This window comes from Ixodes scapularis, unplaced genomic scaffold, assembly GCF_016920785.2.
Source record: "Ixodes scapularis isolate PalLabHiFi unplaced genomic scaffold, ASM1692078v2 PGA_scaffold5__190_contigs__length_132052651, whole genome shotgun sequence".
Lineage (NCBI taxonomy): Eukaryota > Metazoa > Arthropoda > Arachnida > Ixodida > Ixodidae > Ixodes > Ixodes scapularis.
The window spans coordinates 109,649,835-109,665,654 of NW_024609880.1; the positions used below are offsets into that span (position 1 = coordinate 109,649,835).

Sequence of the window (15,820 nt, forward strand, 5' to 3'; positions counted from 1 at the left end):
TGGGAGACCCCAATGGATTTCTAGTCCATCGCCTTAACCACTCGGCCACGACTGCACGACGAGTAGATGTGATAGTAAGAGAAGAGCTGGGGTTTCTGTCATGGACGAAACGTTGCATGGAGCCGCTCAACGTCTATACAGTAGAGGGCGCTGCGGTCAAATGCGTATATAGTCGCGTTAAACTTTGCATGCATGGGCTCAACGTTTATAGACGAGAGGGCGCTGCGGTCAAATGCTCAAATGCGTATATAACCAGGTTTCATACCACACAATCTATTTCTGACATGGACCGCTGACTTAAGCGGTGGAGATGCGTTCCCACGGCTTCTAGCGGATCCGAGTTGATCCGCTAGAACCACTGTCTCTGGATTTCACCGTCCATAAAGCCGTAATAATGAAGTCGAAACGCAACCCGGAACTCAGCACTGCCTATGAGCAATAAAAAAATCAGCACCATTAGCACTACCTGCGAACAATAAAATCAGTATCATCAGCACCACCAGAGCTTCACCCCAATCAGCATCATTCACCGCGTGGAGATGCCGTCATTTTTTTGGTTGCCACTCCAGCCTACATGAACAATGCAACATGCACGGTGCCCAGCTCAGCACAAAAGCCCATGTGGGTCAAGCTCGCATCCTCTGACGACTGCTTTCGGGAGAGATCCGGCGCTTAACATCACTTCACTAATTATAATTAAACTAAGACCACCGATCTGACATAGCAGAAAAAAAAATTTTATTAAATTTTTATCTCAAGGTGGTGCTGTTACTTTAATTATGACGTCTCCCGGCTGTTGGAGTATTTTTGCACTTCTCTAATTGTTGTTATTTTTACATTACACTGTGCCCCGCGCTCTATTAAAAAAATACGACATGAACGTGCCCACAAGGCCTGCGGGCTTGTGCACAGTCCTTGTGTTGGATAAAAATCGATGTGTGAGGGTGACAAACGGGTCAGAGCGCCTCGCCAATAGTGACATCCCTTAATATCACGTAATGGGCGCACCTTAGACGCATCCTTTAACTACAATCCATATTCCCCATATGGGGAGTTCACTATAAACGAACTTGGGATACAGATATGAGTGAATGGATCACAAAGAAAACCCACATAATAGCCACAGCAGTGGTCGCACCTTTTTCTATTAGGTTGAATTCAGAAAGGCACTGAGCGTTGCGAGACGCTTTGTTGGCATTTTGAGAGGTCATCCAGCTTTTAATGCGTTTCCTGTGCTGTTCTCTAGTTATCAGTGTTTGCTCACCGACAGTGTTCGCGAGAGCAGTAGTTGACAGAGTGAAGAGAAAAAGAAAAGAAACTAAAGAAAACCTCGCCGTTTGCCCCTAGCGGGTTAAATATACAAAAACAAAACAAAAATTTTTTTTTTTGTTCACTTCTCTTTTTTCTTATTTGTTATTTTCTTGACACTCAAGTCTGCATGGTTGTCGTAGGTCGATTCCCGGTCTGGGATGCGACTCAGGGTAGAATATTTACTTCCGTAAAACCACACGTTCACTTTGAGGATTTTTTGGGGGGAAACTCTATGGAAACGAAACCCGCCTTTGGGAAGGTGAGGGGGAAACCTTCATTGTACGAACTTTGCTGTGAAGTATGAGTAACAATTGGCACAATAGCGATGTTTTCACGAGCTCAGTTTAAGTCATCGTAGCTTATCGGAGCTAGCAAGAGGATTTGGTTGCTCAAAAGAATGTTTACTTTTGCTCGCCACGCCCATGCCACTTGATGCGGAAAAACTCGGAAAATGGCGGAATGTGAAAAATGTTTTTGAGAAAATTAGTACTAGATACTTAGAATATTAATTAAAATAGAGTATCAAATACTCTCCAACAAAGGTGTTTACAAGATACCAAGATGCTTGAAAGTGTATTTGAAATACACTATATTGAGTAGAGTAGTTGAGATTGGCACGAGTCTGCTCTGCGGGCAATAAGCATCCTAGAAATCGTGAAATCATAGCGATGCGTGGCCGATTTTTTTATTAAATTAGCAGTCAAAAATCGAACACACCGAGGTCATTTCCGGCAATGAGAGGATCATTGTTCCGGCAGGCAGAACGACATGTGACCAATCAAAACGGGACATTTCGTTGAGATTGCAAACGCTGTTATTACAAAACACGTATGATTTTGTAGATGATAAAAGGAAATAAGAGCAGTCGAAAGATCTAATTTTTCAAGGAGAGCGAACATGATACTGCAACAATCGTATCAAAAACAATGCACTCTGTTTTTTTTTTTGTTTTTTTTTTGTCTTCCGCGGGAGTGATGTGTCCGTTCGCCAGCTCTCGAGCGCGCGCTCCCTGGGTTGAATCCTAGACCGGGCTGTATCAGCAACGAGCCGCGCGCATTCGAGATATACTTCGAGGTTCCACCGGTTGGGGGCGCGAACATCCTTCGCTTGCTACAGGCCTATATCACAAAGGCGCCGTCATCTTCAAATATCGTCACTTGTAGTATTGGCGAAAACTTTGTTTTGCCGTCGCCACGCCAATATGATGGATTTAGGATAGAAGCATAGCCATCACTCATCCGAGTTTCGTCTGCCTTCTATTTTTTACCATTTGCAGGTTCAAATGTTTCACAATTTTTTGTCGCCCTTTCCGGGTATGCCTACCAGGTGGCTGGGGACGAGTGTAAGAGAAACACGCCCTGTGACTGGCAGTGGTTCTGGTTCCGGAACATGCTCCTCCCAACGCCGGAAATGACCTCGGTGTGTTGCGAGCTTTGATCGCTTTTGAAACAGGAAAGTCGGGCGCGTATCGTCATGATTTAGAGGCTTTAGGATGCTTAGAGCCAGCAGAGTGAGTTATTGCCATATTTGGACGATCTCAGAAACCTCCTCGGGACAGCTTTAATGCTGGCATCTAAGTTGCGACAGACAATTATTGTTCTCTGCCAAAAAAGTGAAAAGCGAAAGTAAAATGCGAGACTATGCAAGTAACTGACCTCTCACAAACGGCATTTTGCGCTTTGAATACAAGCTTCTGCCGCTCTCGAATTCTTCCTCACAACCAAGCAGACAAAAACAAACGAAGAATACGACCATTTTCACACTTAATTAAGCATCCCTGTTGCAACCACGAGGCTTTCTCAGCCGTCAAATGGCCGCGCTGAAAATGCCGTGATAAATACCAGAGTCTCTTATATAACCTTCTACACACTAGGCTAAAATGGCTGCCCTTATTCATGGCTATTTAAGATATTTTGAAACCAGAAAAAACACTGCCCGGGTAAACAAAAAGCAGTGAAGCATGGTGTTGTGTCGTTTCTGTCCTAATGAGGTACAAAATATTAATCAGTAACACTTTGGAGCATTTTCAAAAGAAAGTGGTTAAAAACGCATCTCAATTTCCATATTTTAATTTAGAGAAACCAGCAAGCTGAAGTATTGAGCATGCATCTTCCTCCTTGAAATTCACCTGCAATGATTTCTTAGCCTTTTTTTTATTCGCCTTCTTAGTGGTTTGGGAGACTGAGGGAACAAAGACCAAACACAAAATAGTAGTGTATCACATTTTAATACGATGGGGTAGATAACACTTAGATGTATGGTGGAGCTGTGTGGCGTTAAACGCGCGCGGCTGATGGCATTATCCTACCTCCTTCTGAAAGAAAAATAATAAGTATAATTGTGTTAACCATCTTAATTCTTTATAAAAGTAGTTCATATAGATCTTTGAGAGTTATTAACTTAAAAAAATTAAGTTCGAAATATGTGGAAACAAAATAAACAACACCTCATTAAGCCCACCACCCAGCGGAGCCGAGTTCCAGCTACTGCGGTGACCTTTCCAAAACGAGTTCGGCTATCATCTCCCACACCTTCTTCAATATGAGGAAGGCCTGTCAAAGTTAGAGTCACTATTGTATAGAGACAATATGGTGGGTCTTCGGAGAGAGCGCAGTTCGCTTCGCGCCTGCCAACGGTGGTGCCATGCACATCGTGGGTTTCGTGGTTACAATTTGCGTATAACTTACAAAATCATGCGAATTTGGCCAACGTGACTGTTTCTCTGTTTTAATATTTTGTCTGAGGTCAGTCTCAATTCAAGTTTTTAACCAGTCGAAAGATCGTTGGAGGCGTCCTTAGAGGTGTCACAGAGGACATAATCGCGCAACTAAATTTCGCGAATTCCAGACGCCTGCCGTAAAACTCTTTAGGACCGAAATTTTTGCGTGCTATTAAATTTCAAGGATTTTTTCATTCGCGAAATTCATGAAAATGAAGGGGTCGCGAACTTTAAAAGTTTTAGAGTATTAACTCTAACTTTATTGCTCAGAGGTGGCCTCTGTTATATCAGCACCCCAGAAGCATCACTATTTTCTTGGTAAGTGCTGGAAAACTAATCTTCCAACCAATAAACTCTTAGAAAGTTGCACCTCGTGGATGTCTGCTAAGCTTCTTTGGAAACGAATCTAGCATCGTTGGTTAGAGGACCGTGACATTCATGTTTTGTGACGGCCTCGACGGGCCGCGGATGCATGATTCACATATACTAACCTGGGCCTAAATGCAGCTTCGGTGCAGAAAGCCAACATAGGGTTGACCATGTTGAATATGTGCACTTGGTCGCGAGCGTATGCATTCGCAAACGCCGAGTTGTTTTGTGTTTGTCAGAGACGATGTAGACTGCGGTATCAAGATGGTTACTTCTGAGACGGCGGGCCATACGCATACGTCAGCAAATCATGTGTGAAGTATAAACTTCCATTCACTTCGTCTATTACTGGTGTCATTTGCGAGTTAAAATATCAGGTCTAAGTAACAAGTTAAAAATTACTTTCGGATGAATTTCCTTCCTTGGCTTCCAATTTTTACTTTAGTATTTCTTTTAAATATATGGTGTTATGAGTGAAGTCTGAATTTTGTCGGTGTATCACATGCGATATCATGCGATTTTTAAATATCTTTAATGACTTGGAGCATAGTAATTGGTTACTACTGTTACATTGAAACTCCAATTTGTGTGGCATGGTCTTCTTCACTTAGATCAAACTAGATTTCAGTATTCACTAAAACATTGTGAACTCGAAGAGAAGGAAATTAGATTGCTGCATGCAGGCGTCGATTTTTACGGTCTGTTTTAGCTCGAGCCTGGTGACTTGGGACAGCCTATATGTAGTCACTGACGGCTTAAGAAATGCTAGGCGTGTGACTTACTACGCTCACTGTACTCGTGTTATGATTTCTTCGTGGGCGTTGATATCAGAAAAAATACCGAAATGTAATCGGTTTCCTGAGCGGTAATAAGGCTATTGGGTTCCGCCAAGCATTGTGTTGCATAGGACTTCATGTCCATAGTTAGCCACGTCGTATCTCGTTTCCTTGTTCCTGATCATAAATGTCCCACGCCAGTGCGAGCCGGGGTGCGATAAAGACTTAGGGTGATTGTCTTGATCTGGAATACGCCCATCCGCCGCACAATTACAGTTTTTTTCTTCATCGCGTCAGTTAATTTTTGGGTTTATTCAAACGTGTACGGCGAAATATGAATGTCGGGTATGTCGCTTTAATGCTGTTACAGGCGTTTGTGTTTGCCGCAACCACAGACACCAAAGCAACGACGGCGTCGGTAAAAACGAAATTCATAATTGCTTTACAAAGCTACTTCTGGAATATTTTTTTTTTTTGTATTCTGCTGTTTATGGCGAACACCTGTTTCATCGATTTTGTGAAGTCGCTCCTGACGTAACCAACGGCGCTCTCTGAAGAATGCTTAGCTCTCAACGGAGTCTTGTCAAACATGTCAGCTATATCCGATACAGCTGTACTTTAAAATTAAAAAAAAATTAAAAAAAACACAAACTTCTTATATTACTTAAGCACTGTTCAGTCGATCTCGAAGCTGTAGCGAATGTGAAAAGCCTCCTCTGCAATGGGCTTGCATTACGCTGTGCTGTTCGCGTGTGTCATCGCAACTACGGTGTGGCCTACGATGGAGGCCTGGACACCCAGCTTTCACTGGACGAAAAATATGACCATAAGAAACCCAAATAACCGACCGACATTCAACTACCCAGGACTTGGGCCCCTGCAAGATGCATGGAAGGTATGTGATTAAGAAATACAGGCTGATTTCTTTACGGCCTTACACATATGTTTAAAAAAAAAGACATGAAAGCTACTCTAATGCGGACTGTACATGTGAGTTTTACGGTCGGGGGGACATATTATAGGTCGATAATTCTCAGGAGCAATCAGTCATTTAACAAAAATATGTTGATGACCTTTTTAATGATTGAAGATAAATATATGATTCCAATCAGACACTCTCTGAATGTCATCGAACGACGAAAACCACTAAATGAGTAAATATTACAGGGTGATTCAAGAAGACGCCAGGCTCTTCAAAACGGCCGCAAAATTCGGTTTCTTAACCTATCGCGCTACGACTTTGTGCGGCGTTGCCCACAGATGGTGCTTTTTTTGTTTTTCTAAAATTTGTTTAGAGCGAACTTACTGAGGAAAAAGTAAAGAAAGAAAAATGCTTAGCTCCTATGGAAACGCAGCGACGCCACCGGTCTTCAAACAACACGGTACCGTTTCGCACGGGAGACAAGAGATGGCGCAAGCGGTCGCGACGCCAGCTGCCGCAAACGAACGAGCATACGACGCCGAGAGCCGGCGTCTTTAGCAGACAAAGAACCGCAGCTCCTTTAGAGTGGCTTAAACAGGGTAGTGTAACGAACGAAACCGGAGAAGCGGCACAGCGTTGGAAGACGGCCGCGGGTGGCGCTGGCGCTTGCAGCACCGTCGTTCCGGCTATGGCTCCGGCTTGGCCTCTTGGCCAGCTTGGCTCCGGCCAGCTCCGGCCGATTCGCAACTGTCGACTACACTGTCGTTTTCTAGCTTCACAGTTTTATTCTCCTTCAAACACAAAACATGTCGTTGGAAGTTCGCTGGAAACAAATAATTGTTTTTGAGGTATTTATATTAGTTATGAAGCGTGTTAGGATTCCTCTATCTGCCGGCCGATTGAGGCACCCAAAGGAGCTGCGGATCGAAGCGCCACCTACACCGTCTCCCAAGGAGCGGCCGTTCCCGATGCATGGTGGATGCTACGCGATAACCACACTACCCGATTTAAGCCACTGTAGTTCCTTGTTGTTACCGCGCCTGTTTTTGTTTCTGCGACTGTCGCCGCCGACGGAACGCGCCCCGCTTTTGAGTCAAAAAGATCGTCTCCTAAGACGCCGGCTCTCGGCGCCGTATGCCCGGTCGTTGGCGGCAGAGCCGTGTATTAGGAGAGTTTGGCCAGTGGGTGTGGCGGCGAATGCGCCGGAGAGGAGAAAAGTAAATGAAAAGGAGGAGAGCGCTGAAGGAGCGAGAGAGAAAGAAGGGAGGAGAGAAGAGACGACCGACAGTTTTTCGCAACGCTGTCGGAGACTGGTTGGAGACCACAGAGAGCTATTTCAGCACTCTAAAGATTTTTCTCCGGGTTGTCGTTGTTCGCTCGCATTACGAGTTTCGGGCAGCGAAAAAAGAGACGTGTACCCACAAACCCCTCCGGCGATTTCCCCGACTTCGTATTCAAGCAAAGCCCAGCCAGGCGCAGGTGCGCTTTGCTGACGCAGAAGAGAATGCTCCCGACACTTTATTCCAAGTTGCCCTTCCCGCATGAATAGCAGACATTTTTTTTTTTTGTTTTTTTTTTGGGGGGGGGGGGGGGGGGGAGGGGGGGGGCAGGGGGGTATAAAAGGAAACCTTTTCCTCCGCATTGTTCGCTCTTACTATTTCCGGAGTTATGAGCGGCACTGGTGGATCGTGGGGCGGAGGAATGTGTTCGGTGCTTGCCGGTTGTGGCTTCGTTGGTGGCGGACTCTCCTCTTGTCACTCGTACGCAGAACGAGACTACTTGTCTGATATTAAGTTCAAATATATGCCGTATGGATTTCTTATACATCGTCATACAAGTACATTTTATTTCTTGAGTGGGTCCCCTTACTTCTTTTGGTTGTAGTAAACGTTACAGGTCGAGCTAGCGCAGGTTATTGCCAGATCCGTGGTAATGCGTTGGCTACGCTAATGGGCTCACGACGTCTCTCTTGGCCTTCGTGGTGGTCACGCACTGTGCCGAAGGCTTTAAGTAGTTCACGCGACTGTCTTAGTGGTCACAAAAGCTGCCATTTCGATCGATCGGGAGTGGGTTCCGATCTCCTACGGGCTAAGACTAACAAGGCAGAGGGCGACGGGCTTTAACACCTCGAATAAAAAAAAAATTAAAAAAGAAAAACTCTTACCCGAATATAAAAACCGGAGCGTAGACTGTTGAGATTACGAGTCAATTCTTTTCGCGGTGGATTCAAGTGACGGACGTCAACATCACGTTTCTTTGTTTCTTTACCTGCTTCAACACTAGGACTACAGCACCTTGGACGCCCCCCCAGCGACAGATGCCATCTTGTTTCAAAAGTCACCGAAGTCACGTAAGCGTCGAGCTGAGGTTTGTTGCCGCTTCGCACTTTGGGAAAGCGGTCGGGAGAAATCGGTCCCGAAGCGGTCTGCAAAAGCGCGCCCGAACCGCTCAATTCCAGGCGCTTTGCGGTTGAGAATGCGCGGATCCGCTTTGCGGCTGCCGATCCGCTTCCAGTGCCATGATCCGCCATGACTTTAGTTCACAGGGGGCAGGCGCCAGTTCACGAGGTATCTAGTGCCACCTCGTGCTCTGCTCGCACAGACTCTTATGGTGCGTTCACACTGGAAGCGGATCCGCGTTCGCGAAGCGGATCCTCGCGTTCTCAACTCGGCTAGGATCGAGCGGTTGGAGCGCGTTTTTGCCAACCGCTTCGGGGCCGATATCTCCCAACCGCTTTTACGAACCGCAAAGCGGCAACCAATCACAACGCGACGTGACGTCAGTGACTTTCGAAACAAGATGGCACTTGTCGCTGGTGAGGCGTCCAAGGCGCTCTAGTCCTAGCGCTGTAGTCTTAGCTTTCGACAAATCAACGGAGAAACTTGATATTCACGTCTGTCACTTGAATCCGCCGCAAAAAGAATTGACTAGTAATTTTAACGGGCTTCGCACCGGTATTTTGGTTCGGGTAAGCGTTTGTTTATTATTCCGGGTGTCATAGCCCAAGCTGGCTGCCTTGTTAATCTCTGCCTGTAGAACGTCGGAGCCCGCCCCTGGTCGACCGAAATGTCAGCTTTTCTACCCACTAGGACATTCGCGTAAACTATTGAAAGCCTTCGACACCGTCCATGACCACCACGAAGGCCGATAGAGACGTCGTGAGCTTGATTGAGTAGCCAACGCATTACCGCGGAGGGGGCAGGGTACCTGCGCTAGCTCGAGCTGTAACGGTTACTACTAAAATAAATAAAGGGAACCTACTCAAGGAATAAAGCGTACGTACCAGACAATGCTGAGGTAATCCATACGGCGTTTATTTGAGCTTAATGTCAAGCAAACAGTGGACTCGATCGACGAGCGAGTGACGAGAGGAGATTCCGCCACCAACGAAGCCACGACCGGCTAGCAACGAACACATTCCCCCGCACCACGGTTCACCCCACCGCTCACAACAACGAGGGCCGAGGGGGGGAAAACTGGCCCTCTATCCCGAAAACAAGGTCAGCTATTCATGCGGGTAGGGTCCGCTTCGAAGAAAAGGTCGGGGGCATCCTGTTCTGAGTCAGCAAGGCGCGCCTAGCTTGGCTTTGCTTGTGGGTGAAGTCGAGGGAATCACAGGCGAGTTTGTCGTGTCCATGCTTCTTTTTTCGCTGCCTGAACTCGTGATGCGCGCGAACATCCCGGAGAAAAATATTCCGAGTGAAAAAATAGCAAAACTTTGGCTTTGGATCTTCAATTAAAGTGGATTTTGAATTGTACAACAGGGTTGCCAAACGCAAGTCTCAAAAGATTACGCGTGATCGCCGAGAAACCGCCAACCGCCTCTCGGTGTGTCTGAACGGGGTCGCTCGCTGATCCGCTTCCAGTGTGAATGCGCCATTAGCGCGGTTGTTGCGCGTGCAGAAAGACTGCATGGTTAGCAAAAATCGGCACCTCTGGACGCGTAAACGGTTTTGACAGGGCGGGCACGTATGGCTTGGTGTATTTTTTATGCGCGAGGTCTTATGTGAAATAAACTCCTTTGAACGTGTACTTCCTTCCGCGGTCGCACATCTATACGGCTGCTTCTTGCGACGTCCTCATAAAATGGCGGCCGCTTGACGTGAGGCGGGAGCTAGGAGTGAGGCCCAGCGTATTAAACGTCTTTTCGCCAGCGTGAAAGCCTAGGTTGCACACGGCCATCCTTAGTCTTCCATGCGCGCTAAACCGCGGCAGGCACCCGCCCCGAAGCACCGACACCATATACAGTACGGCGATTACGCGACACTGGAAGAGACTGCATCATGCCACGTCTTTCTCTGTACACAAGTTCCAATCGGCGTATCGGTTCACCCGACCTCCGGGACCTCATTCCGGCTGCATTTTCACCAAGACCGGATAGTATTCAAATAAAGAAATATGTTATCGCCCATGGGCTTAAAAATTTGAAGCACGACAAATCGCTCCGACACCGACCCGGCCGTCGTTCCGGACTGTAACTCTCACCTCTTTCACGCAAGAAGCAGCGTTAGACACGAGAACGCGCGGTTTCGGCGTATCCATCAGTACTTCGTGTGTACGGAAGCAACGCGGCTTTCCTCGTAGGAATCGGTATTTGAAAGAGGCAGCGAAAGAACTGAGTGGCTGTGTTAGCAGCGCCATTTTAGGGAGCGGTTACTTTCCTACTAGCCATAGTGGGTATGGTTTTTTTACGCAGTAAGTGGACGTATAAAAAACGCTAAAATAAAACTGGACTGCTTCTGGCGCCACCTAGTAAGCATACTAAAAACCACCAAAAAAAAAAACGGGAGATTTGCGATTTCGGTAACAACATGCTCGAGCAGATGGCCACCACAGAGCTCGGGCGCCCATTAGTTTAGACGTGTAGACTCGGCACCACTGATCTCTCTTGCAATAGGCTGGATTGCGGACCGCGGCCTTGGCAGCTGGGGCCGAGTGCCGCTACCGGCGGCCATTGATTGACACCAGCCAATCCGTGGGACTCTATGGGAAGAACGAGAAAAAATGCCGTTTCTCCCTTTTCCAAGTTTTTGTCGGCAGTGAAACTTTTGGCTGCTTTTCGATAAGCCCGTCAAATAGCTTGCGTAAAAACATTAAAACTGACAGCCCCTTGCAGTTCTTGTCAATAAATATTTTGTGGTGGAGAGTGGCTCCGCTGTAGTTCAGCTCAACGAGGCGAGAGTTTCAATAGTGACAGACCTAGAGTTACCGCGGAGTCGGTGGCGGTTTCGTTGTGTTGGGTTTAGCAGTCGACAAACTCGAAGGCTTTGCTACGCGGAATTTGCTCACTCCCCGAAAGTCGCTGTCGAGATGGAACTTCTTGGTCATACATCAACTTCTAGGCTGCCCCGAGGACGGTCTCCATGACGGAAAGTTCCTTTGTTTACTCCACTAGGAGAGCAAGCTTGCCAGCTCAGCCGTAGGTGCTCCGGTACATTTGATTTTTTTAATCAGCGTCCGAACATTTGGCAAATACCAATTTGATTTCCAAATACCCGATATAAGGAACACAGCGCACCTTAAAATACTCGCCTCCGAGCACAGCGTACATGCTTCAGTATTCTTACTTTTGTGCGTTTCTCCGTTAGGCGGGCGTGTATTGCCTGGTGTCATGCAATGGCCGCCGGTGGCGGCACCGACGGGCTCCCGAACCGCGATCCCGCCTACTACATTAGAGAGCGGTGCTCGGCACCAACGAACGCGACAGAGCTACTCATCGGCTCGAGCTCCGCGGCTCCAGAATAAACAGAATATTTTCACTTAAAGACCTGTTCACGCATACCGCGTAGCGCTACAAGCGCAGCGCTGACCTCGCGCTAAGCGTGTGCTGAGCGTTCACCAGCTTTGCATCCCACCGTCAAAACCGTTGCTCATGGCAGACGATAAGTAGCTGACAACACGTGAGCATCGCTGCATCAGCGCTTCGCTGCATGTGAGAACCGGCCTTAAAGGGGTCATGAAACGATTTTCGTGCTTCTTCCTCCTTAGCTTTAATCCTCAAATCAAATGCGAATTTTGAAATCACGTGGTCGGGACATTCCTTCGGCACTGGTGCGATGACTCCTAGCTTCCACCGTGCTTTTTATGCACACCATAGAACTTGTCATTCCCCAGTAACGATAAGTTCCGTCTGGGCACTCATTGGCCACGAACGCAAATCCGAATATTCGTCAACGGATTTATTGTTGACGAGCGCATACGTCCGAGTGACGCAGTTCTCGTGTCCAATGCGTGAGCTGGGCTCTGCTTACGTCCGTTTGGCGCCGGTGACGCGCTTTTAGAACCGCGGATGTATCATAGTGAAAAGGCGGAGAGCTTTCGAAGGCAAGAAGGTACAAAATAGTTCGCTACATTTTCATATTTTCGTACCGAAAAGCTGGCTTTTAACTTTCTAGCCTCTTTCTTTTGGCCAACTAAACGATATGCGATTAGTAAAGTCCCAATTTAAAATCATTCATCCCAACCCAAAATTCGTTTCATGTGCCCTTTAAACGCGGTTTCTGAGATCGCCTAAATATGGCGACAACTTACTCTGCGGGCTATGCGCATCCTAGAAATCCATAGATCAGATCGATGCGCGACCGATTTTGCTATGAAAATAACAATGAAAGATTGAACACAGCGAGATCATCTCCGGGGACGGAAGGAGCAATGTTCCGGCAGCCAGGATGACATGTGACCAATGAAAACACGACGTTTTGTTGAGATTGCAAAGGCCGTTATTACAAAATATGTGTGCTTTTGTAGAAGATAAAAGCAAAAAAGACTGGATAAAATTAACGAAAAAATAGTCAGAGTGCAGGCAAGCTGGTGTAAGTTGAACATGATTGTAAACCTGAGACTGGGGCAGAAAAGAGAACACAACAGAAGGTAGTAAAAGAGGAGGCAACGTCTCAACATTGAGACGTTGCCTCCTTTTTTACTACCTCCTGTTGTGTTCTCTTTTCTGCCCCAGTCTCAAGTTTACAATCATGGATAAAATTGTTCCCTTTTTGGGAGGAGAGGGAACATAATACTGCAATAACCATCCCAAAAAGAGCGCGTTATGTTTTTTTTTTATCTTTTTTCTTTTTTGCGAGTGATGATTCTGCTTGTTAGAGCTCGAGCAGGCGCTCGCTGGATTGAATCGTAGTCCGGGCGGTATGGGCAGCGAGCAGCGCGCATTCGAGATATCACTCCGCGGTCCCGCCGGTCGTAGGCGCGAAGATCCTTCGCTTGCTATTGGCTGACAGTGGTCCTCGTTTCGGAACATGCTCCTCCCATTGTCGGAGATGAATTCGGTGTGATGCGATCTTTGATTACTTTTTAACGCGACAGCGTTTAGGAACTCGTGTAACAGAAAATCCGGTGCCGGCGTTAGCGTCGGTGTCGCTGGGACGGAAAATCCTTATGGTCGACAAGGTCATGACGTCACAGTCACGTTAGACGTGACGTCAAACGTCACACCTGGTGTCACAAGACGCCAGACAAGATACCGGCTAGGACACGCCGACGCGCTGCACATCTTGGGAACGAGCGCGACTTTATATGTTTAGCAATCGCGTTCCACTCTTGAAGGCGAAGCTCAAACTGCCTAATGCAATTTTTTTTTAATCGGGAAATCGGCCAAGTGTCGTTATGATCTGGGAATTTTTAGGATGCTTCGAGCCAACAAAGGGAGTTATCACCATATTTAGGCAATCTCAGAAACCTCCCATTAACTGAAGAGCGTGTTGGTAAAATTTATTGACTCAGAAAGAATACAAACTAGGGACGAAGGGCGACGAGCATTTCTTTTCGAGTAGCAACGACATGAGTGAGCTTACAAGTACCTTCTGCAATTCAAGGCCGTCATGAATAAAGGAGAGAAAGGGTGAGCGGTGTATTACGTGCGTGTTCGCCACGTGTAGGAAACACGACCTCTTGAAACGTCCTCGGGGCACATGTAAACGCGGTGTCGGACGCACCATATATCTTCCGTCTTCAGCATCGAACATGCTAGACTGAGACTAAGAAAGTGATACACTTCAGATGAATGTAATAAATGCTCATATCAGACATACCGCGGATGTCCAGAGTTGTCCATCATCCCCATTGCAGAGTATTTTCCGGGCTATAGTCCGCAAACGCAGGGGCAAATCTGGGGTCAAAAATGAAAGATTTTGCTTAGATAGTGCGCTCACCGTGCGTAGCTCGTACGCCGTGCATAGTCCGCATTTGGTGCTTAGTGGACACGAAAATCTTCTGATAGGCGGCACACCTTTAGAGGTTTCTGACAGAACAGCTTGTATTACAAATAAATAATAGCTAACATACTCTCTCATTTAGAAGATCTGTCACGTCTGGTCATAATGAACGATCTTGAAAAACAAAAGTTTTGCACAGTCTGCACGCGTAGATATTCCGCACACCCTAATGTTTCAACTTCTAATCATGTATAGTCCCCGGACCATAGCCCGGGAAATACGGTATTTTTTTTTCATTCTAACTGAAGTCGAATGTCATGATTGTATGATTAAAATCAATACTGAAGAAATACGCGAGTCCCAGAAAACTTGCTCACAGCTGATCCACGGCTGTGGCATGTTTATTTAAAGATCGCCGATGATGTTACCTGGAGATTCTGCGGCAGTAGCGAGGTCACAACGCTTGTTACCCCCTAACAAGAAACAGTTGTCAGTTATAAAAGACTAAAAAACAAAACAAAGAATTCTGAAAATAAAAAAGGCACCGATGTGCACTGCTGGCATCTGTATTCAGCTACATCGGTGGCCTGTAGTCGGTTGCTGTACCAACGGCTTTGCACAGGCTGCGAGGTCAGTACCCATGACATTTGCAGTTAGAGTGCGGTGGAATCGTTTCCCGCACGAGGAGCTGCTGTTGAACTGCAGTTGAACCGCATTTCTAGCAGCTTTAGTGTCAACAGCGACTTCGTTAGTATCCATTGCAGGAACGTCGACACAATTGGCGACTCCAGCAAAATCGATGGAACCTAACAGCTGGAACAGAAAGCTGTGGTGGCAGGTTCGTTTGCCAGCCTTCTCAAGCGAATAAGATATTCACAGCCCCTGGTGGTCTAAACACGAAACCGTGAATGTATGATAAAAAAAACACGTGAGGATAATCGCCATTACACAGTTCACCCCTAAGGAAGACTGTTCAGTGGAAGTATTTGACATCTCATAAATACATTTTTCGTCATGTGAACGTGCTATCTGCGTGGGTGCGTGGACGGAAGCGAGATTACATGGTGAAAGAGAGACGAACGACTGGTCCAAGGAGCGTGCGGGTTTCACCACACTACCGGCTTATCGGTAAACGCAGTATATGCCTGCTTTGGAAAGTCAACGTTCCGTTGCTCTACACGCTGTGATGAAGCTACTTTAGACTCGCTGTGGTTAAAACATTTGGCCGCTGAAAGCCCAGCGCTATCTTGAGCCTCAGGACCAATCAAAGTTCAGCAGGACTACAGCCCACCACCTCATGTGGCATGTTTTGTACGACAGCAGCAGTCAGGCTATCTGTAAATGAAAGTTACCCAATGCAGCCATCTTCGACTTCTACTCTATCATCCGTTCCGCATACTCGGCTGTCCCATTGAAAGCTGGGTGGTATGGGAGGAACAAGCATAAATAGGGTGCCATTCGTCCGCAAGCATATCTGGTATTCCTCGCTCACAAAAATTGGACACTTCTGATAAAACCATGTCAACAGTAACAGTCCCTGAAGGACAGGGATCACTGG

At 46.8% G+C, this 15,820-nt stretch overlaps 1 protein-coding gene across 1 annotated transcript in view; it reads left to right on the plus strand.

Moving 5' to 3' along the window:
- Window positions 1–5,896: 5,896 nt before the first annotated feature.
- LOC115320871 overlaps window positions 5,897–15,820 on the plus strand; it is a 31,846-nt gene continuing 21,922 nt past the window's right edge. The window contains exon 1 of the mRNA XM_040214584.2: window positions 5,897–6,070. Within this exon, the coding sequence (XP_040070518.2) occupies window positions 5,897–6,070 (174 nt within the window). The remainder of the gene's footprint in view (window positions 6,071–15,820) is intronic.